We start from the raw sequence: 22537 nt of genomic DNA on the forward strand, positions 1-22537 counted from the left end.
GTGCAATCTTGGATCTAGTTTAGGTCTCAGTATACACTGTATATACACCTGTAGCTCTAGTGATTGGCATTGTAGGGTGTAGGGCAATCTTGGAAGTAGCTTGGGTCTCAGTATACACTGTATATACACCTGTGGCTCCAATGATTGGCATTGTAGGGTGTAGGGAAATCTTGGGGGTAGCTTGGGTCTCGGTATACACCGTATATACACCTGCAGCTCTAATGATTGGCATTGTGGGGTGTAGGGCAATCTTGGGGGTAGCTTGGGTCTCAGTATACACTGTATATACACCTGTGGCTCCAATGATTGGCATTGTAGGGTGTAGGGCAATCTTGGAAGTAGCTTGGGTCTCAGTATACACTGTATATACACCTGTGGCTCCAATGATTGGCATTGTAGGGTGTAGGGAAATCTTGGGGGTAGCTTGGGTCTCGGTATACACCGTATATACACCTGCAGCTCTAATGATTGGCATTGTGGGGTGTAGGGCAATCTTGGGGGTAGTTTGGGTCTCGGTATACACTGTATATACACCTGCAGCTCTAATGATTGGCATTGTGGGGTGTAGGGCAATCTTGGGGGTAGTTTGGGTCTCGGTATACACTGTATATACACCTGTAGCTCTAGTGATTGGCATTGTAGGGTGTAGGGCAATCTTGGAAGTAGCTTGGGTCTCAGTATACACTGTATATACACCTGTGGCTCCAATGATTGGCATTGTAGGGTGTAGGGAAATCTTGGGGGTAGCTTGGGTCTCGGTATACACCATATATACACCTGCAGCTCTAATGATTGGCATTGTGGGGTGTAGGGCAATCTTGGGGGTAGTTTGGGTCTCGGTATACACTGTATATACACCTGTGGCTCTGACAATTGGCATTGTAGGGCAATCTTGGAGGTAGTTTGGGTCTCGGTATACACCGTATATACACCTGTGGTGCTGATGATTGGCATTGTGGGGTGTAGGGCAATCTTGGAGGTAGTTTGGGTCTCAGTATATTCCGCACACACTTCGCTTGTTACCTCTTGCCATTTTCTGGAGTTCCTTGAAGATTCGTAGGTGATGTGCCAGGTCAGTGGCCAGGATAATGTCCCTCATCAGATCCAGCATCCTCTGGTAATCCTGTACAGAATCAGGGAGGAAAGAAATGTTATTAATAAAGAAATGTGACCTGCATAGGATAATGTCCCCCTGATCTGCCTGACACAGATATGAAGATTTACAGCCGTCATACAAGAGGCCGACGACAACACAAGGGCCAGCTTTAGAGAGGAACCAAATTCTTCAGGGAGCTGGGATTGATCTGGGATGAATCTGGTGGATCTCGGGTAGATTTGGGAGTAGATCTGGTTTGAGTGTTGGGGAGAATCGAAGTGGATCTAAGTGGATCTGGGGTAGATCTGGGATAAATCTAGGATAAGCTTTGGGTTGATCTGCAGTTAATCTAGGATGGATCTGGGGTGGGGTGGAACTGGGATAGATCTAGGGTAGATCTGGGCTTGATTCATGGAGGAACTAGGAAGGTCTAGGCTGGATCTTGGGTAAATCTGGGATTATCTGGGGTGGAACTGGGATGGATCTAGGTTGCATCGAGGGTAGCTCTTGGTTGGAACTGGGATGGATCTAGGGTGGATCTAGAGCAGATCTTTGGTTTATCTGTGGGGGACCTGGGATAGATCTAGGGTGGATCTGGGGTAGATCTTGGGTAGAACTGGGATGGATCTAGTATGAATCTGAGGTAGATCTTGGGTTTATCTAAGATGAAACTGGGATGGATCTAGGGTGGACCTGGAGTAGAAATTGGGTTTGTCTGGGGTAGAACTGGGATGGATCTAGGGTGGGTCTGGGGTAGATCTTAAGTTTATCTGTGGTGGAACTAAGATAGATCTAGGGTGGATCTTGGGTTTATCTAAGATGAAACTGAGATGGATCTAAGGTGGATTTTGAGTAGATTTTGGGGTTATCTAAGGTGAAACGGGGGTGATCTAGGGTGGATCTGGGGCTGATCTTCAGTTTATCTGGGGTGGAACTGGGATTGATATAGGGTGGATCTGGGGTAGATCTTGGGTTTATCTGTGGTGAAACTGGGATGGATCTAGGCTTGATCAGGGATACATCCTGGGTTTATCTGTGGTGGAACTGGGATGGATCTAGACTGGTTTTGGAATAGATCTTGGGTTTATCTATGGTGAAACTGGGATTGATCTAGGCTGGATCTGGGGTAGATCTTTATCTTGCGTGGAACTGGGATGGATCTAGGATAAATCTGGAGTAGATCTTTATCTTGGGGTAACTGGGGTAGATCTCGCATGGATCTGGAGTAACTCCTGAGTTGACTAGGGGTGAAGAAAGGGTGGAATTAAGATGGATCTAGGGTGGCTCTAGAGTAGATCTTGGTGAATCTATGAAAAATCTGGTATATATCTGGGATAGATATAGAATGGATCTAGGGTAGATCTTGGGTTTGTCTGTGGTGGAACTGGGATAGACCTAGGGTGGATCTAGGGTGGATCTTGGGTTTATCTAAGATTTAACTAGGATTGGTTTACGGTGGATCTGGAATAGATCTTTATCTTGGGTGGAACTGGGATGGATCTGGAGTTGATCTTATCTTGGGTGGAACTGAGATGGATCTAGGGTGGATCTAAAGTAGATCTTGGGTTTATCTAAGATGAAACTGGGGTAGATCTAGCAAGGATATGGGGTAACTCCTAGGTTGACTTGGGGTGCGAATGGGGTGAAACTAAGATGGGTCTAGGATGGCTCTGGAGTAGATCTGGGTGGATCCAGTAAGAATCTGGTATATTTCTGGGATAGATATAGAGCGGATCTGGGGTAGATCTTGGGTTTATCTAAGGTGAGACTGGGATATATCTTTGATTTATCTAAGGTGAGACTGTGAGAGATCTGGGGTTTATCTAAGATGATCTGGGGTAGGTCTTTGGTTTACCTGTGGTGAAACTGGGATTTATTTAGAGTGGATCTGGAGTAGATCTTCAGTTTACCTGTATCTAAGGTGAAACCAGGATAGATCTAGGGTGGCTCTAGGGTGGATCTGGGGCAGATCTTCAGTTTATCTGTGGCGGAACCAGGATAGATCTAGGGTGGATCTGGGGAAGATCTTGGGTTTATCTAAGAATAATCTGGGATGGATCTAGAGTGGACATTGGGTTTAACTAAGACGAAACTGGGATGGGATTAGGGTGGATCTGGGGTAGATCTTGGGTTTATCTGTGGTGGAACAGGGATGGATCTAGGCTGGATATGGGGTAGATCTTTATCTTGGATGGAACGGGGATGGATATAGGGTGGATCTGGAGTAGATATTGGGTTTATCTACTGTAAGATGAAACTGGGATAGATCTTGCGTGAATCTGGGGTAACTCCTGGGTTGACCAGGGGTGCAAATAGGGTGGAACTAGAATAGGTCTAGGGTGCCTCTGGAGTAGATCATGTTGGATCTATGATGAATCTGGTATATATCTGGGATAGATATACAGTAGATCTGAGGTTTATCTAGGGTGAAACTGGGATGGATCTAGGATGAATCTGGGATAACTCTTGGGTTAACTAGGGTGAAACTGGGATGGGTCTAGGGTGCCTCTGGAGTAGATCTTGGTTGATCTAGGATGAATCTGGTATATATCTGGAATAGATATACAGTGAATCTGGGGTTTATCTAGGGTGAAACTGGGATGGATCTAGGATGAATCTGGGATAACTTCTAGGTTGACTAGGACGGAACTGGGATGGGTCTAGGGTGCATCTGGAGTAGATCTTGGTGGATCTAGGATGAATATGGTATATATCTGGGATAGATATACAGTGGATCTGGGGTTTATCAAGGGTGAAACTGGGATGGATCTAGGATGAATCTGGGATAACTCCTAGATTGACTAGGAGTGCAAAAAGGGTGGAACTGGGATGGGTCTAGGGCAGTGATGGCAAACCTTGGCACCCTCAATGTTTTGGAACTCCATTTCCCATGATGCTCAACTACACTGCAGAGTGCATGAGCATCATGGGAAATGTAGTTCCATTACATCTGGGGTGCCAAGGTTCACCATTATTGGTTAGGGTGCCTCTGGAGTAGATCTTAGTTGATCTAGGATGAATCTGGTATATATCTGGGAAAGATATACAGTGGATCTGGGGTTTATCTAGGGGGAAACTGAGAAGGATCTAGGATGAATCTGGGATAACTCCTGGGTTGATTAGGGTGGAACTGGGATGGGTCTATGATGAATCTGAGATAACTCCTAGGTTGACTAGGGTGGAACTGGGATGGGTCTAGGGAGCCTCTGGAGTAGATCTTGGTGGATCTAGGATGAATCTGGTATATATCTGGGATGGATATACAGTGGATTTGGGATTAATCTGGGGTGAAACTGGGATGGGTTTAGGATGAATCTGGGATAACTCCTTGGTTGTCTAGGGTGGAACTGGGATGGGTCTAGGATGAATCTGGGATAACTTCTAGGTTGACTAGGGTGGAACTGGGATGGGTCTAGGATGAATCTGGGATAACTCCTATGTTGACTAGGGTGGAACTGGGATAGGTCTAGGGTGAATCTGGGATAACTCCGAGGTTGACTAGGGTGGAAATGGGATGGATCTAGGATGAATCTGGGATAACTCCTGGGTTGACTAGAGTGGAACTGGGATGGATCTAGGATGAATCTGGGATAACTCCTGGGTTGATTAGGGTGGAACTGGGATGGGTCTAGGATGAATCTGAGATAACTCCTAGGTTGACTAGGGTGGAACTGGGATGGGTCTAGGGAGCCTCTGGAGTAGATCTTGGTGGATCTAGGATGCATCTGGTATATATCTGGGATGGATATACAGTGGATTTGGGATTAATCTGGGGTGAAACTGGGATGGGTTTAGGATGAATCTGGGATAACTCCTTGGTTGTCTAGGGTGGAACTGGGATGGGTCTAGGATGAATCTGGGATAACTTCTAGGTTGACTAGGGTGGAACTGGGATGGGTCTAGGATGAATCTGGGATAACTCCTATGTTGACTAGGGTGGAACTGGGATGGGTCTAGGGTGAATCTGGGATAACTCCGAGGTTGACTAGGGTGGAAATGGGATGGATCTAGGATGAATCTGGGATAACTCCTGGGTTGACTAGGGTGGAACTGGGATGGGTCTAGGATGAATCTGGGATAACTCCTGGGTTGACTAGGTTGGAACTGGGATGGGTATAGGATGAATCTGGGATAACTCCTGGGTTGATTAGGGTGGAACTGGGATGGGTCTAGGATTAATCTGGGATAACTCCTAGGTTGACTAGGGTGGAACTGGGATGGGTCTAGGATGAATCTGGGATAACTCCTTGGTTGACTAGAGTGGAACTGGGATGGGTCTAGGATGAATCTGGGATAACTCCTGGGTTGACTAGGGTGGAACTGGGATGGATCTAGGATGAATCTGGGATAACTCCGAGGTTGACTAGGGTGGAACTGGGATATGTCTAGGATGAATCTGAGATAACTCCTGGGTTGACTAGGGTGGAACTGGGAAGGATCTAGGATGAATCTGGGATAACTCCGAGGTTGACTAGGGTGGAACTGGGATGGGTCTAGGATGAATCTGGGATAACTCCGAGGTTGACTAGGGTGGAACTGGGATGGATCTAGGATGAATCTGGGATAACTCCAAGGTTGACTAGGGTGGAACTGGGATGGGTCTGGGACTCTGGGATGAATCTGGGATAACTCCTGGGTTGACTAGGGTGGAACTGGGATGGGTCTAGGATGAATCTGGGATAACTCCTAGGTTGACTAGGGTGGAACTGGGATGGGTCTAGGGAGCCTCTGGAGTAGATCTTGGTGGATCTAGGATGAATCTGGTATATATCTGGGATGGATATACAGTGGATTTGGGATTAATCTGGGGTGAAACTGGGATGGGTTTAGGATGAATCTGGGATAACTCCTAGGTTGTCTAGGTGGAACTGGGATGGGTCTAGGATGAATCTGGGATAACTTCTAGGTTGACTAGGGTGGAACTGGGATGGGTCTAGGATGAATCTGGGATAACTCCTAGGTTGACTAGGGTGGAACTGGGATGGGTCTAGGGTGAATCTGGGATAACTCCGAGGTTGACTAGGGTGGAACTGGGATGGATCTAGGATGAATCTGGGATAACTCCTGGGTTGACTAGGGTGGAACAGGGATGGGTCTAGGGTGCCTCTGGAGTAGATCTTGGTGGATCTAGGAATTTAATCTGGTATATATCTGGGATAGATATACAGTGGGTCTGGGTTTAATCTGGGGTGAAACTGGGATGGATCTAGGATGAATCTGGGATAACTCCTGGGTTGACTAGGGGTGCAGAAAGGGTGGAACTAGGATGGGTCTAGGGTGAATCTGTGAAAACTCCTGGGTTGACTAGGGTGGAACTGGGATGGATCTAGGATGAATCTAGGATAACTCCTGGGTTGACTAGGGTGGAACTGGGATGGGTCTAGGATGAATCTGGGATAACTCCTGGATTGACTAGGGTGGAACTGGGATGGGTCTAGGATGAATCTGGGATAACTCCTGGGTTGACTAGGGTGGAACTGGGATGGATCTAGGATGAATCTGGGATAACTTCTAGGTTGACTAGGGTGGAACTGGCATGGATCTAGTCCGAGGTTGACTAGGGTGGAACTGGAATGGGTCTAGGTTGAATCTGGGATAACTCCTAGGTTGACTAGGGTGGAACTGGGATGGGTCTAGGATGAATCTGAGATAACTCCTGGGTTGACTAGGGTGGAACTGGGATGGGTCTAGGATGAATCTGGGATAACTCCTGGGTTGACTAGGGTGGAACTGGGATGGGTCTAGGATGAATCTGGGATAACTCCTGGGTTGACTAGGGTGGAACTGGGATGGGTCTAGGATGAATCTGGGATAACTCCTGGGTTGACTAGGGTGGAACTGGGATGGGTCTAGGATGAATCTGGGATAACTCCGAGGTTGACTAGGGTGGAACTGGGATGGGTCTAGGATGAATCTGGGATAACTTCTAGGTTGACTAGGGTGGAACTGGGATGGGTCTAGGATGAATCTGGGATAACTCCTATGTTGACTAGGGTGGAACTGGGATGGGTCTAGGGTGAATCTGGGATAACTCCTGGGTTGACTAGGGTGGAACTGGGATGGATCTAGGATGAATCTGGGATAACTTCTAGGTTGACAAGGGTGGAACTGGCATGGATCTAGTCCGAGGTTGACTAGGGTGGAACTGGAATGGGTCTAGGTTGAATCTGGGATAACTCCTAGGTTGACTAGGGTGGAACTGGGATGGGTCTAGGATGAATCTGAGATAACTCCTGGGTTGACTAGGGTGGAACTGGGATGGGTCTAGGATGAATCTGGGATAACTCCTGGGTTGACTAGGGTGGAACTGGGATGGGTCTAGGATGAATCTGGGATAACTCCTGGGTTGACTAGGGTGGAACTGGGATGGGTCTAGGATGAATCTGGGATAACTCCTGGGTTGACTAGGGTGGAACTGGGATGGGTCTAGGATGAATCTGGGATAACTCCGAGGTTGACTAGGGTGGAACTGGGATGGGTCTAGGATGAATCTGAGATAACTCCTAGGTTGACTAGGGTGGAACTGGGATGGGTCTAGGATGAATCTGGGATAATTCCGAGGTTGACTAGGGTGGAACTGGGATGGGTCTAGGATGAATCTGGGATAACTCCGAGGTTGACTAGGGTGGAACTGGGATGGATCTAGGATGAATCTGGAAGAGCTCCTGGGTTGACTAGGGTGGAACTGGGATGGATCTAGGGTGAATCTGTGAAAACTCCTGGGTTGACTAGGATGGAACTGGGATGGATCTAGGATGAATCTAGGATAACTCCTGGGTTGACTAGGGTGGAACTGGGATGGGTCTAGGATGAATCTGGGATAACTCCTGGATTGACTAGGGTGGAACTGGGATGGGTCTAGGATGAATCTGGGATAACTCCTGGGTTGACTAGGGTGGAACTGGGATGGATCTAGGATGAATCTGGGATAACTCCTGGGTTGACTAGGGGTGCAGAAAGGGTGGAACTAGGATGGGTCTAGGGTGAATCTGTGAAAACTCCTGGGTTGACTAGGGTGGAACTGGGATGGATCTAGGATGAATCTAGGATAACTCCTGGGTTGACTAGGGTGGAACTGGGATGGGTCTAGGATGAATCTGGGATAACTCCTGGATTGACTAGGGTGGAACTGGGATGGGTCTAGGATGAATCTGGGATAACTCCTGGGTTGACTAGGGTGGAACTGGGATGGATCTAGGATGAATCTGGGATAACTTCTAGGTTGACTAGGGTGGAACTGGCATGGATCTAGTCCGAGGTTGACTAGGGTGGAACTGGAATGGGTCTAGGTTGAATCTGGGATAACTCCTAGGTTGCCTAGGGTGGAACTGGGATGGGTCTAGGATGAATCTGAGATAACTCCTGGGTTGACTAGGGTGGAACTGGGATGGGTCTAGGATGAATCTGGGATAACTCCTGGGTTGACTAGGGTGGAACTGGGATGGATCTAGGATGAATCTAGGATAACTCCTGGGTTGACTAGGGTGGAACTGGGATGGGTCTAGGATGAATCTGGGATAACTCCTGGATTGACTAGGGTGGAACTGGGATGGGTCTAGGATGAATCTGGGATAACTCCTGGGTTGACTAGGGTGGAACTGGGATGGATCTAGGATGAATCTGGGATAACTTCTAGGTTGACTAGGGTGGAACTGGCATGGATCTAGTCCGAGGTTGACTAGGGTGGAACTGGAATGGGTCTAGGTTGAATCTGGGATAACTCCTAGGTTGACTAGGGTGGAACTGGGATGGATCTAGGATGAATCTGAGATAACTCCTGGGTTGACTAGGGTGGAACTGGGATGGATCTAGGATGAATCTGAGATAACTCCTGGGTTGACTAGGGTGGAACTGGGATGGATCTAGGATGAATCTAGGATAACTCCTGGGTTAACTAGGGTGGAACTGGGATGGGTCTAGGATGAATCTGGGATAACTCCTGGGTTGACTAGGGTGGAACTGGGATGGGTCTAGGATGAATCTGGGATAACTCCTGGGTTGACTAGGGTGGAACTGGGATGGGTCTAGGATGAATCTGGGATAACTCCTGGGTTGACTAGGGTGGAACTGGGATGGGTCTAGGATGAATCTGGGATAACTCCTGGGTTGACTAGGGTGGAACTGGGATGGGTCTAGGATGAATCTGGGATAACTCCGAGGTTGACTAGGGTGGAACTGGGATGGGTCTAGGGTGGCTCAGATGAATGGAAATGGGTATATCAGGGATAGATCGAACGTATATCTCGGGTAAATGGGTATCAGTGGAAAATACTGTATATATTAGCATTGATAATATTCTTATATACAGTACATAAGTAATTTGGGGGAAAGGGAGGGGACGAGTCAGTGAGCAGAAAAGTTATTTGTAAAAAAAAAAAAGAAGAGATAGAAAATAAGAATAATTAGCGGTAAACTCCTGAGCCTCATTATTTCCAGTATTTACACTCGTTTAGCGGGGTGAGAACAGATGGTGCAGAGACAAGGCCCCAGAGAATACACGGCACAATGCAACTACGGAACAGCGAACTCAGCAATGGCAGGAAAACATCGCACACAACGTGACAATCCGTGTGAAAGGAATGACTCCGCCTCCCATGGGACTCGCACATCTGTTCTCCTAATCCCCCAGAATCCCGAGCAGAGATATCCGAGTTACCATCATCCGCGGCTACAGGGATGCCGATCGACTCTCCGGCACGTATCGCCAGGACGCAGCCCAGAACACGCGGCACTGTCACTTTTCATACACAGCGGGATTCTGATTTTAACACGTTAATGGAGCGCCGCTAATCCCTATTCCTTCAATATTCATATTACCTCATTATACTATAATACCCTTTCCTGACCAGACCTGCTACAAAGTTACAATGTACGGTCTGATCACTGGGGGAGGGGAGACTGAGGAAATGCTTCCTCCTGCCTGCAGCAGACTGATGACATCATCTCAGCTTAGGCAAAGTCACTGACAGGAGGTCAAGGGCAGATTTTTAATGATAAAAGGTGGAGCTCTTCTGACATATGATACCCGCTGGTGTATATTGGGGCATGCCAGGGATTTGTTCATGGAGAATTGTAAAATGACTGACAGGTCCACTTTAACATACGGGACACCTTCTTCCTACACAGCGCTTACAATTATACATTGACCGCCATAGTGTTCCTTATTGCTTCCCATGTAGTAGTTCTGCACAATGTTTTTGCTTTACTGCCCCTCTAATCCCCCACTAGAAGACTGTAGATATTATAGAACAAATGGATGCTGCAATCTGTAATTCAGCCACATGAGGGAGCCCAAGAACCACAATTCCTGGCAGGAAAAAGGGGATTTTCTTTTCTTTTCCAAAATCTTTTCCCTTTGATCTTCTCATGGGCGTCTTTGTGACTTGTGTGAAGTGTGGATGGCGATGACAGGTCACCTTTAGCACACTCACCTTTCTGTTGAACTGCTCGAAGATGTTACAGCCCTGTGAGTTGAGGATGGCGATGGCCTGAGCGAAGTGGTGTCTCTGCAGGTGGGGGGACAAGACACAGGGGGGGCTCAGACAGAGGAACAAAGAAACGAAAAAAAAAACTTGTGCCCCCCCCAAAACAAACAGAAGTTGACAGGTAATTTGAAATGCTACAGTTGTCACTGAAACAGGAAATGAGGGGAAATTATCCCATGGGGACACCTACCTGCCGAAGGTAGGATTACGTTTACTTCAAAGAAGACCCCGTCCCACCCCCTTCTCCAGACACACACATGGACATGTTTACATCATTAGTGGACGGCATCTCCCCCATTGTTCTCAAGGTCGGCCCACCGCTAACATCTGCACCAGATCTGGTGCAGTTTGTGTCATTGCTTGCAGAGCCTACAGTTCCCCACAATACCCTCAACAGTATCCCACAGTGCCCCCCAACCCCCAGTGGTGCCCCCTGGCTTGCTGCAGAGCCTACAGTCCCCTATAATACCCCCAACAGAGCCCCCCCCCCAGCCCACCAGTGGTTTCCCCTGGCTTGCTGCAGAGCCTACATTTCTTAATAGTACCCTCAACAGTGTCCCACAGTGACCCCTGGCTTGCTGCAGAGCCTACAGTCCCCCACAGTACCCCCAAAAGTGTCCTACAGTGCTCCCCAGCCCACCAGTGTTTCCCCCTGGCTTGCTGCAGAGCCTACAGTCCCCCATGGTACCCCCGTCCCCCAACAGTGTCACACAGTGTCCCCCAGCCCCTGGTGGTGTCCCCTGGCTTTATTCAGAACCTACAGTCCTACCATCATCTGTGCACCCCAGCCCCTGGTGGTGCCCCCTGGCTTGCTGCAGAGCCTACAGTCCCCCATAGTGCCCCCAACAGTGTCCTACAGTGCCCCCTAGCCCCCCTTGTTGATGTTCCCTGGCTTGCTGCAGAACCTATAGTCCCCCATAGTACCCCTAACAGTGTCCCACAGTGCCCCCCAATGGTGTCCTCTGGTTTGCTGCAGAACCTACAGTCCCCCCATAGTACCCCCAACAGTGTCCCATAGTGCCCCCAGTATTGCCCCCTGGCTTGCTGCAGTGCCTACAGTCCCCCATAATACCCCCAACAGTGTCCCACAGTGCCCCCCAGCTCCTGGTGGTGTCCACTGTCTTTATACAAAACCTACAGTCCCCCATAGTACCCTCATCAGTGCTCCCCATCCCCTGGTGGTGCCCCCTGGCTTGCTGCAGAGCCTACAGTCCCCCATAGTACCCACAACAGTGTCTCACAGTGCCCCCTAGCCCCCCAGTGGTGTTCCCTGCTTGCTGCAGAAACTATAGTCCCCCATAGTACCCTCAACAGTGCTCCCCAGCCTCTGGTGGTGCCCACTGGCTTGCTGCAGAGCATACAGTCCCCCATAGTACCCACAACAGTGTCTCACAGTGCCCCCTAGCCCCCAGTGGTGTTCCCTGGCTTGCTGCAGAACCTATAGTCCCCCATAATACCCTCAACAGTGCTCCCCAGCCCCTGGTGGTGTCCCCTGGTTTGCTGCAGAACCTACAGTCCCCCATATTACCCCTAACAGTGTAAGTGGAAGCATGTTTCTTGATTTAGCGCTAGAAAAATGCCCTTAGGGTTAAAGGAGATTTCCATTCACTTCCAGTTGGGCCCCCAGATGGGGTACAGAGGCAGAAATAACAATCTGGATTAAATGTGATATATCCATTCCCTTCTCCAACAGATATCTAGCCCTGGGATATGCAGAGCCAGGTCGATGACCTGACTTTCCTCTACTGCAGTGCAGTAATATAGTTGGGTCACCTTCCCACCCCCAGCCTGTGACTGGGCAATAAAGGAAACAGCCACACTTATACGTCATCAATTCTGCTCACTCTGTTTGTTCATCCTCTGGAGAATAAAGATGTAAAAGAGCCGAGTTTTGAGGGCCAACAGTCCCCTTTCGTCAAGGCTCAGTAGACTTCACCGAAGCTCAGATGGACTCAGTACTGTGGGTAATCAGATAGATCTTTAGATTGCTGGTGAATGAAACCATTATAGTCAGGGGAGGACTGGGCCAGGGGGCAGGGGGGCAATTGCCCCCTGGGCCGCTCTGATGTCCTGTAAAAAGGCTGCACTGCTTCTGCCACAGACATGCCTAAAGGATTCCTGGTGAAGAGAAATAAAAAGTCCCCACTGCTGACCTACTGAGTGTGGGATGAAGACAAGGACAGAACGCCAGCCTCCCTCCCCAGCATGGATGGTGTAAACTGTGTCTGAGTAGAGGCCAGTTCCATGACCCACTTGAGACTCTCCTCCAGTGGCCAGCCCAATCCAAGCTGTTCCAGCTCCCCCCGACCGCCCCCTGGTGGCCAGGTTGGGAACCCGAATTCGGCCAGTGAGTAGAGAGAACCTGGAGTCGAGCTTCAGCCTGGAATGGGGGGTCAGGAGGAGACCGGGAAGAGGGGTGGCCCGAGTCGCTGCACCGTGGGCCTCTGGTTTGTACTTGCCCCCTGGGCTGAAAGTTGCTAGTCAGCCCCTGATTATAGTTATGTCAGTATGGGCCCCTAGTGTCCCCTGGCCAGTTCTTGGCTGAACCCAGATTTTCAGATTGTGGAAGGAAACCCAACCAAATTCCGACCTGCAGGAAGACCATGGATGGACCATGTGCACTGAGTTTGATTGAACTTGATGGATATGTCAACCTAACCCAGCGCTGCTGCCCATTGTCTCTGCTCATACACACATAACCATGATTGTGTCACCAGCAATCTACAGATCCATCTAATCGCCCATAGTACTGTGTCCATCGAAGCTTTGTCAAGGTCTACTGAGCCCTGATGAAGGGGTAGTGTTGACCCCCCAAACGTGTTGGCTCTTTTATGTTATTATTCTCTGGAGGATGAACAGAGTGTGCAGAACTGATCACTTAACAGTGGGTGGCTGTGTCTTTACTGTCCAATCACGGGCTGGGGGAAGGGAGGTGACTCAACTATATTACTCAACTTAAATCAAAAAAAGTTAAAAAATTTGTGAATTAAATAAAATACAAAGAAAAGCTGCTTACACAGACCCATAGAACAAAGTCCACATAATATGTAATAAAATTGTGCAGCGCTAATAAATAAATAGTGAACAGGTGAAAAAAACAGCCGCAAATCTGTGAATTAATATAGAAGTGGTGTGAACACCCTATAGGTATAAATGGTATAAACCAGTGAAAAAGGAGGACTACAAGTCCCAGCAAATATATCATAAATAGGCAACAGATCCAGTTGTTGTCAGTATATAGTCAATCCTCATGTTATGATGAGCAAGGCCCATACATGAAAAGTTAAGGAGAAGAAAGGGGGCACATAGCGTGATACCCTAAACAATAAACAAATTTATTTAAAAAGTGCATTTACTAAAACATAGTGCCAGGTGAGCATTTAAACAATAAATCCCACATGAGTAAAAACTGAAGCTGCGGTGTCCCACGTGTACATAGAAAATCTCGGACCGGCAATGGGGGCGTGGCAACGTCACGTCTGGAACCACCCGACTAGTTTCGTCATAGATTGACGTCTTCGCCACGCCCCAGAAGACGTCAATCTATGACGAAACTAGTCGGGTGGTTCCAGACGTGACGTTGTTGTAGTAAGTGCACTTTTTAAATAAATTAGTTTATTGATTACGGTATCACGCTCTTTCTTCTCCTTAACTGTTCATGTATGGGCCTTACTCATCATGACATGAGGATTGACTATATACTGACAACAACTGGATTTGTCGCCTAAGTACAGTCTGAGGAATGTTCCGTGGGATCCATTTGACCTTCTCCATTTCTAAGTGATTTGTGGTCTACCTATTTGCTCAGAAGGCCTTAAGGGTCTGGTAAGCAGCCCACCTTATATTCCTTTTCACGGGTGCTACTCATGGATTTCTAATTGGACTCTCTGCTATTTTTGGGACTAGTGGTTCCAATCCAGTTTTTTTTCTCATCACTCCCTTTGGGCACTTTGTTTTTTTCTTCACTTATGGACTTTTTATTATATAATCTTTCATTATATTGGAGGACTTATTTATGATATTGTTGCTGGGACTTGTAGTTCTCCTTTTCACTGGTTTATACCATTTACACCTTTAGGGTGTTCACACCACTTATATATTATATTACTCAACTGCAGTAGAAGAAATTCGGTTGTTGGCCCCTGAAACTTGTTAGCTGTTTTTTGGGATCTTATGATGAACAATTAAAGCAATTTGGACTATTTGGTCTGGTGATCCCGTTGTATAAATTTTTGCTTTTAACCATTTAGCCTGGGCACTGACGGAATGGCCTTCCAAACCTCCCGGCCAAGCCTGAAAGGGTCGGATGGTTGCATCTGCTGACCTGTACACAGTAAACACGTCATCAGGACTGATGAAAAGAAATCACTTACCTCCATCACAGAGCCCTCCGAGCTGTAGAGAGCAGCCAGGACGGACTTCTGCAGAGGATAGAAGAAAGAGAATGATCAGTCACTAACTAGACAGAGAGGACGGTGTGACATTACGGCAAATCTGAACTCCGAGAATATGAAAAACACACCCTTACATCAAGACCCATCCTGCCCTGCAAGGGGTAAATGCTCATTTTTGCCTGCAGTATCAATAAAAAGCCTCAGGCAGAGCCAATGATAGGGGAGTAAAGTCGGTCCTCTTATCAGGCATGGCCCCATCAGCTCAGCAGAAAGGGCACTTTTTATTGATTTTCGGGAGCATGTCTCAGGGATGGTGGGAACCCCTCATAATGGGCACAGCAGGGGTACAGACCCAGGAACTCAGCACAGGGATGGTGGGAACCCCCCATAATGGGCACATCAGGTGTACAGACCTAGAAATTCAGCGCAGGGATGGTGGGAACCCCCCATAATGGGCACATCAGGTGTACAGACCTAGAAACTCAGTACAGGGATGGTGGGAACCCCTCATAATGGGCACAGCAGGGGTACAGACCCGGGAACTCAGCACAGGAATGGTGGGGAACCCCTCATAATGGGCACAGCAGGTGTACAGACCCAGGAACTCAGCACAGGGATGGTGGAGCCCCACATAATGGGCACAGAAGGTGGACAGACCCGGGAACTCAGCACAGGGATGGGGGGAACCCCTCATAATGGGCACAGCAGGGGTACAGACCCGGGAACTCAGCACAGGGATGGTGGAGCCCCTCATAATGGGCACAGCAGGTGGACAGACCCGGGAACTCAGCACAGGGATGGTGGGAACCCCCCATAATGGGCACATCAGGTGTACAGACCTAGAAATTCAGCACAGGGATGGTGGGAACCCCCCATAATGGGCACATCAGGTGTACAGACCTAGAAACTCAGTACAGGGATGGTGGGAACCCCTCATAATGGGCACAGCAGGGGTACAGACCCGGGAACTCAGCACAGGAATGGTGGGGAACCCCTCATAATGGGCACAGCAGGTGTACAGACCCAGGAACTCAGCACAGGGATGGTGGAGCCCCACATAATGGGCACAGAAGGTGGACAGACCCGGGAACTCAGCACAGGGATGGGGGGAACCCCTCATAATGGGCACAGCAGGTGTACAGACCCAGGAACTCAGCACAGGGATGGTGGGAATCCCTCATAATGGGCACAGCGGGTGTACAGACCCAGGAACTGAGCACAGGGATGGTCAGGGCCACCATCAGGGGGGTACGGCCCATACACTTGTAAGGGGCCCCGAGCATCTGGACGGGCCCAGCATCCTGGCCTGAATGAGAGAAGGCAGGAGGCGGGTGCAGAGGTTCTCCGTGGTTGCGCTGGCTTTCTGAGTCGGCAGCATTTGCTGTTCTGTGTCACTGAGCTCACATCGGACTCTTCCTGCATGTGCACTCCCCGTGTGTGCACTGTACACAGTACAAGTTCTGTATGCTGGACTGCAGCCCCTCTCTGAGTCTCTCCCACATGTGGAAAGAGGAGCTGGGACTAGAGAGACCACCTTACAAGTAAGGGCTATTGTACTAGTGAAGGGGGTGTGTACAGGCCTGTGTGTGTAGTGTACATGTCTGTGTATGTACATGTGTTTGTGTTTTATATATACACACACACACGTGGGGGGCTGAGTGCGTACAGGTGTGAGGGGGTGCTGAGTGCATACAGGTGTGAGGGAGGGGCTGAGTGTGTACAGGTGTGAGGGAGGGGCTGAGTGCATACAGGTGTGAGGGAGGGGCTGAGTGTGTACAGGTGTGAGGGAGGGGCTGAGTGCGTACAGGTGTGCAGGAGGGGGGGCTGAGTGCTTACAGGTGTGAGGGGGGGCTGAGTGCATACAGGTGTGAGGGAGGGGCTGAGTGTGTACAGGTGTGAGGGAGGGGCTGAGTGTGTACAGGTGTGAGGGAGGGGCTGAGTGCGTACAGGTGTGCAGGAGGGGGGGCTGAGTGCTTACAGGTGTGAGGGGGGGCTGAGTGCGTACAGGTGTGCAGGAGGGGGCTGAGTGCTTACAGGTGTGAGGGGGGGCTGAGTGCTTACAGGTGTGAGGGGGGGCTGAGTGCTTACAAGTGTGAGGGGGGGGCTGAGTGCTTACAGGTGTGAGGGAGGGGCTGAGTGCGTACAGGTGTGCAGGAGGGGGCTGAGTGCGTACAGGTGTGCAGGAGGGGGCTGAGTGCTTACAGGTGTGAGGGGGGGCTGAGTGCTTACATCTGCTGGATTGGGATGTCTTTTTGGGCAAAATATAATTCCTTACTGCTAAATCTTGAAAGCACTGATGACTTGGAATACACTTTTCATTCTCATATAATATGTTGTAAGATTGTTAAAATAAAAATGTGTGTGTATTGAAGGACTCAGTGGGATTGCTAGTTGGTGGATTTGGTGGGACGGCCCGGGAGGGAGGGGGGGGGGGGCAGGCCTAAAGCTGTGTAACGGGCCCCACAATTTCTGATGACTGCCCTGGGGATGGTGGGAACCCCTCATAATGGGCACAGCAGGTGTACAGACCCAGGAACTCAGCACAAGGATTGTGAGAACCCCTCATAATGGGTACAGCAGGTGTACAGACCCAGGAACTCAGCACAGGGATGGTGGGAACCCCTCATAATGGGCACAGCAGGTGTACAGACCCGGGAACTCAGCACAGGGATGGTGGGAACCCCTTATAATGGACACAGCAGGACTGTATGTAAATGAAGAGCTAAAAAAAACATTCATATTCCTAATCTAAACTTACCGAAGCCACTTGGAAGGAATTATTTGTCCCTCGGTGGTCGAGATCATGGCACATACAGGATACAAACAAGGCAAAAATTTCAATATCGCTAAAAAAAGGAGGAAAAAAAACAAATATATCAGAAAATTGAAACAGACGACTAAAATTAAATCATCTGTAAACGTTTAATGAAAAATGGTGCAAAGAAAATCAGCGTCAAAACCACTCCTGCTCCCGCACTAGCAAGTCAGCTTCTTGGTTTCATCATCCCGGGAAAACAGAAGGAAGCCTGACTGGTCTATTTTGCTCCAGTAATGGTGGACGGTAGTCGTTAGGCCCCGCCCCTGCAGAACTGACCTCTTCTCTATCTCTGTGGCAGAGTGCCATCTAATGAGGTTGGAAAGGAATAGCAACTCACTCCAGATAGTTGACCAGTTCCAGGTTCTTGTAGAGGAGATAGCAGAAATGTGTAACAGAGAAGGCATGCATCCAGTTGTGATATGGGGGGTCCCTGTACCCCTTCTTCACCATAAGGCAAAACCTGTAAGAATTAATCATACCTATAATTAGCAGATGTCCAGGCAGGCTGATCACCCTAGAATTGACACCCACATGTGATGCCAGGGCCAATCAGAGCCAGTGGTGACATACCTGACCAGAGTCGTCCTATCTATCTTGTAGTTATTGACAAAGCTCATGTCCTCAAACATGCTGAGGATCGCCTGTGACAGGAGAAAACAGGGACATGTCACCATACAAATATAATACATAGGGAAGTGCCTGACTGCAATATGGGACAGCAAAATCATCATTCCTGCCCCAACAGCTGACAATCTAACACAATCTAACACTGCAACTACAGAATTAAAGTGGATGTCATCCCTAAACCTTGTCTTCTTCTCTTGATTGGGGAAGGATTGGGACCCCTGTCTGGTGTTTATTGCTATCCAGGGCTGTGTTAGAGAGATTTCCCCTTACGCTCTGGTCCCGGTGATACTCTGTGTGCTCATTGGAGGGGATCCATTCCAGCAATCACATCTGTGTGCTCATTGGAGGGGATCCATTCCGGCAATCACATCTCCGTGCTCAATGGAAGGGATCCATTCCAGCAATCACATCTCTGTGCTCACTGGAGAGGATCCATTCCAGCAATCACATCTGTGTGCTCATTGGAGGGGATCCAGTCCGGCAATCACATCTCCGTGCTCAATGGAAGGGATCCATTCCAGCAATCACATCTCTGTGCTCACTGGAGAGGATCCATTCCAGCAATCACATCTCTGTGCTCATTGGAGGGGATCCATTCCAGCAGTCCCATCTGTGTGCTTATTGGAGGGGATCCATTCCGGCAATCACATCTGTGTGCTCATTGGAGGGGATCCATTCCAGCAATCACATCTGTGTGCTCATTGGAGGGAATCCATTCCAGCAATCACATCTCTGTGCTCATTGGAGGGGATCCATTCCAGCAGTCCCATCTGTGTGCTTATTGGAGGGGATCCATTCCGGCAATCACATCTGTGTGCTCATTGGAGGGGATCCATTCCAGCAATCACATCTGTGTGCTCATTGGTGGGAATCCATTCCAGCAATCACATCTCTGTGCTCACTGGAGAGGATCCATTCCAGCAATCACATCTCTGTGCTCATTGGAGGGGATCCATTCCAGCAATCACATCTGTGTGCTCATTGGAGGGGATCCATTCCAGCAATCACATCTGTGTGCTCACTGGAGGGGATCCATTCCAGCAGTCATATCTGTGTGCTCATTGGAGGGGATCCATTCCAGCAATCACATCTGTGTGCTCACTGGAGGGGATCCATTCCAGCAATCACATCTGTGTGCTCATTGGAGGGGATCCATTCCAGCAGTCATATCTGTGTGCTCATTGGAGGGGATCCATTCCGGCAATCACATCTGTGTGCCCATTGGAGGGGATCCATTCCAGCAATCACATCTGTGTGCTCACTGGAGGGGATCCATTCCAGCAATCACATCTGTGTGCTCATTGGAGGGGATCCATTCCGGCAATCACATCTGTGTGCCCATTGGAGGGGATCCATTCCGGCAATCACATCTGTGTGCCCATTGGAGGGGATCCATTCCGGCAATCACATCTGTGTTCTCATTGGAGGGGATCCATTCCGGCAATCACATCTGTGTGCTCATTGGAGAGGATCTATTCTGGCAATCACATCTTTGGGTATATCATCGACAATAAGCGCCATTCACCAGGACAGAAACTTTGTGAGTGTTCCTGCATTATATACACCATCATATGACTCCACACACCGTCCAATCACACTATAAGTAATACACACCGTCCAATCACACTATAAGTAATACACACCATCCAATCACATTATAAGTAATACACACCGTCCAATCACACTATAAGTAATACACACCATCCAATCACATTATAAGTAATACACACCGTCCAATCACACTATAAGTAATACACACCATCCAATCACATTATAAGTAATACACACCATCCAATCACATTCTTCAATCTCTTCTCCGCCTTATCCTGGAACCTCCTTCTACATGTTAAAGAGAACCTGTCATGACAGCTATTACCAGCACCACGTCTGGGACCCCCAATATCTGATAGAAATGGTCGCTGATGGGGTGAAGGTCGGTCAATAGTTGCCTCCACCCTATTGATAGGCCAACCCATGAAGCCATCAGATTTTTCCCCGTTCATAATCTTTTTACCAGGTTCAGATATCTCTCCTATACAAATCTTTAGGTTGGGGGGGATGTTAAGCGATCCATATGTGGAATGCACGTCTTTCGCAATGATTTGGCCTCCTAAAAATAATTCAGTGGCCCGATATTTTAACTTCCAGATGAAGGGGGTATTATGGGTACCTGTCACCCCCCTGACAATCTCCCCCCCCCCCCCCCCCTTCTGGGCCGTCATGTGACATCCCCCACCATAGCAGTGTCATCTTCAGGGAGGAATCAGGGGGTATTATGGGTATCTGTCACCCCCCCTTCCCCCCGAGGCTGTCATATGACATCACTCACCATAGCAGTGTTGTCCTCAGGGATGGATCAGGGAGGAATTATGGAGACCTGTTGTGTCCTCCCCACCTCATGTCTGTCATATGACATCACTCACCATAGCAGTGTCATCATCTGGGAGGGATTAGGGGGTATTATAGGTACCTATCACCCCCCTCCCCCTGGGGCTGTCCTATGACATCACTCACCATAATAGTGTCATCCTTGGGGAGGGATCAGGGGGTATTATGGGTACCTATCACCCCCCCCCCCCCCCTGGGGCTGTCCTATGACATCACTCACCATAATAGTGTCATCCTTGGGGAGGGCTCAGGGGGTATTATGGGTACCTATCACCCCCCCCCCCTCCCTGGGGCTGTCTTATGACATCACTCACCATATCAGTGTCATCCTCTGGGAGGAATCAGGGGGTATTATGGGTACCTATCACCCCCCCCCCCCATGTGACAGGGCTGTCATATGACATCACTCACCATAGCAGTGTCATCCTCTGGGAGGGTTTAGGGGGTATTATGGGTACCTGTCATCCCCCCCATGTGCCGGGGCTGTCATATGACATCACTCACCATAATAGTGTCATCCTTGGGTAGGGATCAGGGGGTATTATAGGTGCCTATCACCCCCCCTCCCCCTGGGGCTGTCCTATGACATCACTCACCATAGCAGTGTCATCCTCTGGGAGGGATCAGGGGGTATTATGGGTACCTGTCATCCCCCCCTTGTGCCAGGGCTGTCATATGACATCACTCACCATAATAGTGTCATCCTCGGGGAGGGATCGGGGAGTGTAGCTGAACAGTGAAAAGTTTTGATCGATCTGGGAGACGGGCGGGATCCCTTTACTCTGTAACTTCTTTGTTTCCTCCTCGCACACCTAAAATGATACAATACAAAGTAGGTTAGTTCAGTGAGAAGTGTTAGTTCAGCAGCCATACCCCAAGTACTAATTGCAGCAAAGGGCTAGCATGCACACTGCATTATCAGATCAGCAACCAATCAGAATTCATCAATCTGGCTGCAGCAAAGTCAAATCTGATTACTATCCTCATCAGCCATCGTCATCGTGCATGTGGTTAAAAAATACATGTAGACCCATACCAATTTTTGGCGGGTGGGGTGGGACATCTCAAGATCCTTCAAACCAAGCCATACCCAGGAGGCGGGGCTTTGACTTCTCCAACTTTAGAGCTCTGACGCCTCCTATTGGCCTTTGGAACACCCTACTTTGGAGCTCTGATGCCCACTGTTGGTCGGTGGCACACCCTACTTTGGAGCTATGATGCCCCCTGTTGGTTGGTGGCACACCCTACTTTGGAGCTCTAATGCCCACAGTTGGTCGGTGGCACACCCTACTTTGGAGCTCTGATGACCCCTGTTGGCCGGTAGCACACCCTACATTAGAGCTCTGACTCCCCCTGTTGGCCCGTGGCACACCCTGCTTTAGAGCTCTAACACCCCCTGTTGGCCAGTGGCACACCCTACTTTAGAGCTCTAAGGCCCCCTGTTGGCCAGTGGCACACCCTACTTTAGAGCTCTGAAGTCCCCTGTTGGCCGGTGGTATACCATACTTTAGAGCACACTGACGCCCCCATTGGTTGGTAACAGATCTTATTTTAGTGCTCTGACGCCCCCAGTTGGCCAGTGGCACATTCTACTTTAGGACTGGCCCACCAGTCCTCTAAGTGGAAATGAGACCGGTTCAGTGTGGGTTATCAAGGCCCTGCAATAAAGTTATGAGTCGCCCCAGGGCCGCGCCGCTTCTCTCAGCCTGAATGTGGATAGTGGCATTGA

At 49.1% G+C, this 22537-nt stretch overlaps 1 protein-coding gene across 3 annotated transcripts in view; it reads right to left on the reverse strand.

Moving 5' to 3' along the window:
• The window catches only part of PDE2A (phosphodiesterase 2A), a 992945-nt gene that overhangs the window by 31585 nt on the left and 938823 nt on the right, over positions 1 to 22537 (reverse strand). For all 3 annotated transcript variants that reach the window (XM_082244574.1, XM_082244575.1, XM_082244576.1), the window contains 7 exons: positions 21498 to 21620; positions 18364 to 18434; positions 18131 to 18253; positions 17734 to 17821; positions 14955 to 15002; positions 10528 to 10602; positions 1024 to 1123 (listed from right to left, as the gene is read on the reverse strand). In XM_082244574.1, the coding sequence (XP_082100700.1) occupies positions 1024 to 1123; positions 10528 to 10602; positions 14955 to 15002; positions 17734 to 17821; positions 18131 to 18253; positions 18364 to 18434; positions 21498 to 21620 (628 nt within the window). The remainder of the gene's footprint in view (positions 1 to 1023; positions 1124 to 10527; positions 10603 to 14954; positions 15003 to 17733; positions 17822 to 18130; positions 18254 to 18363; positions 18435 to 21497; positions 21621 to 22537) is intronic.

The sequence above is a fragment of the Pelophylax lessonae genome (assembly GCF_965119305.1).
Source record: "Pelophylax lessonae genome assembly, chromosome: 2".
Taxonomy (NCBI): Eukaryota; Metazoa; Chordata; class Amphibia; order Anura; family Ranidae; genus Pelophylax; species Pelophylax lessonae.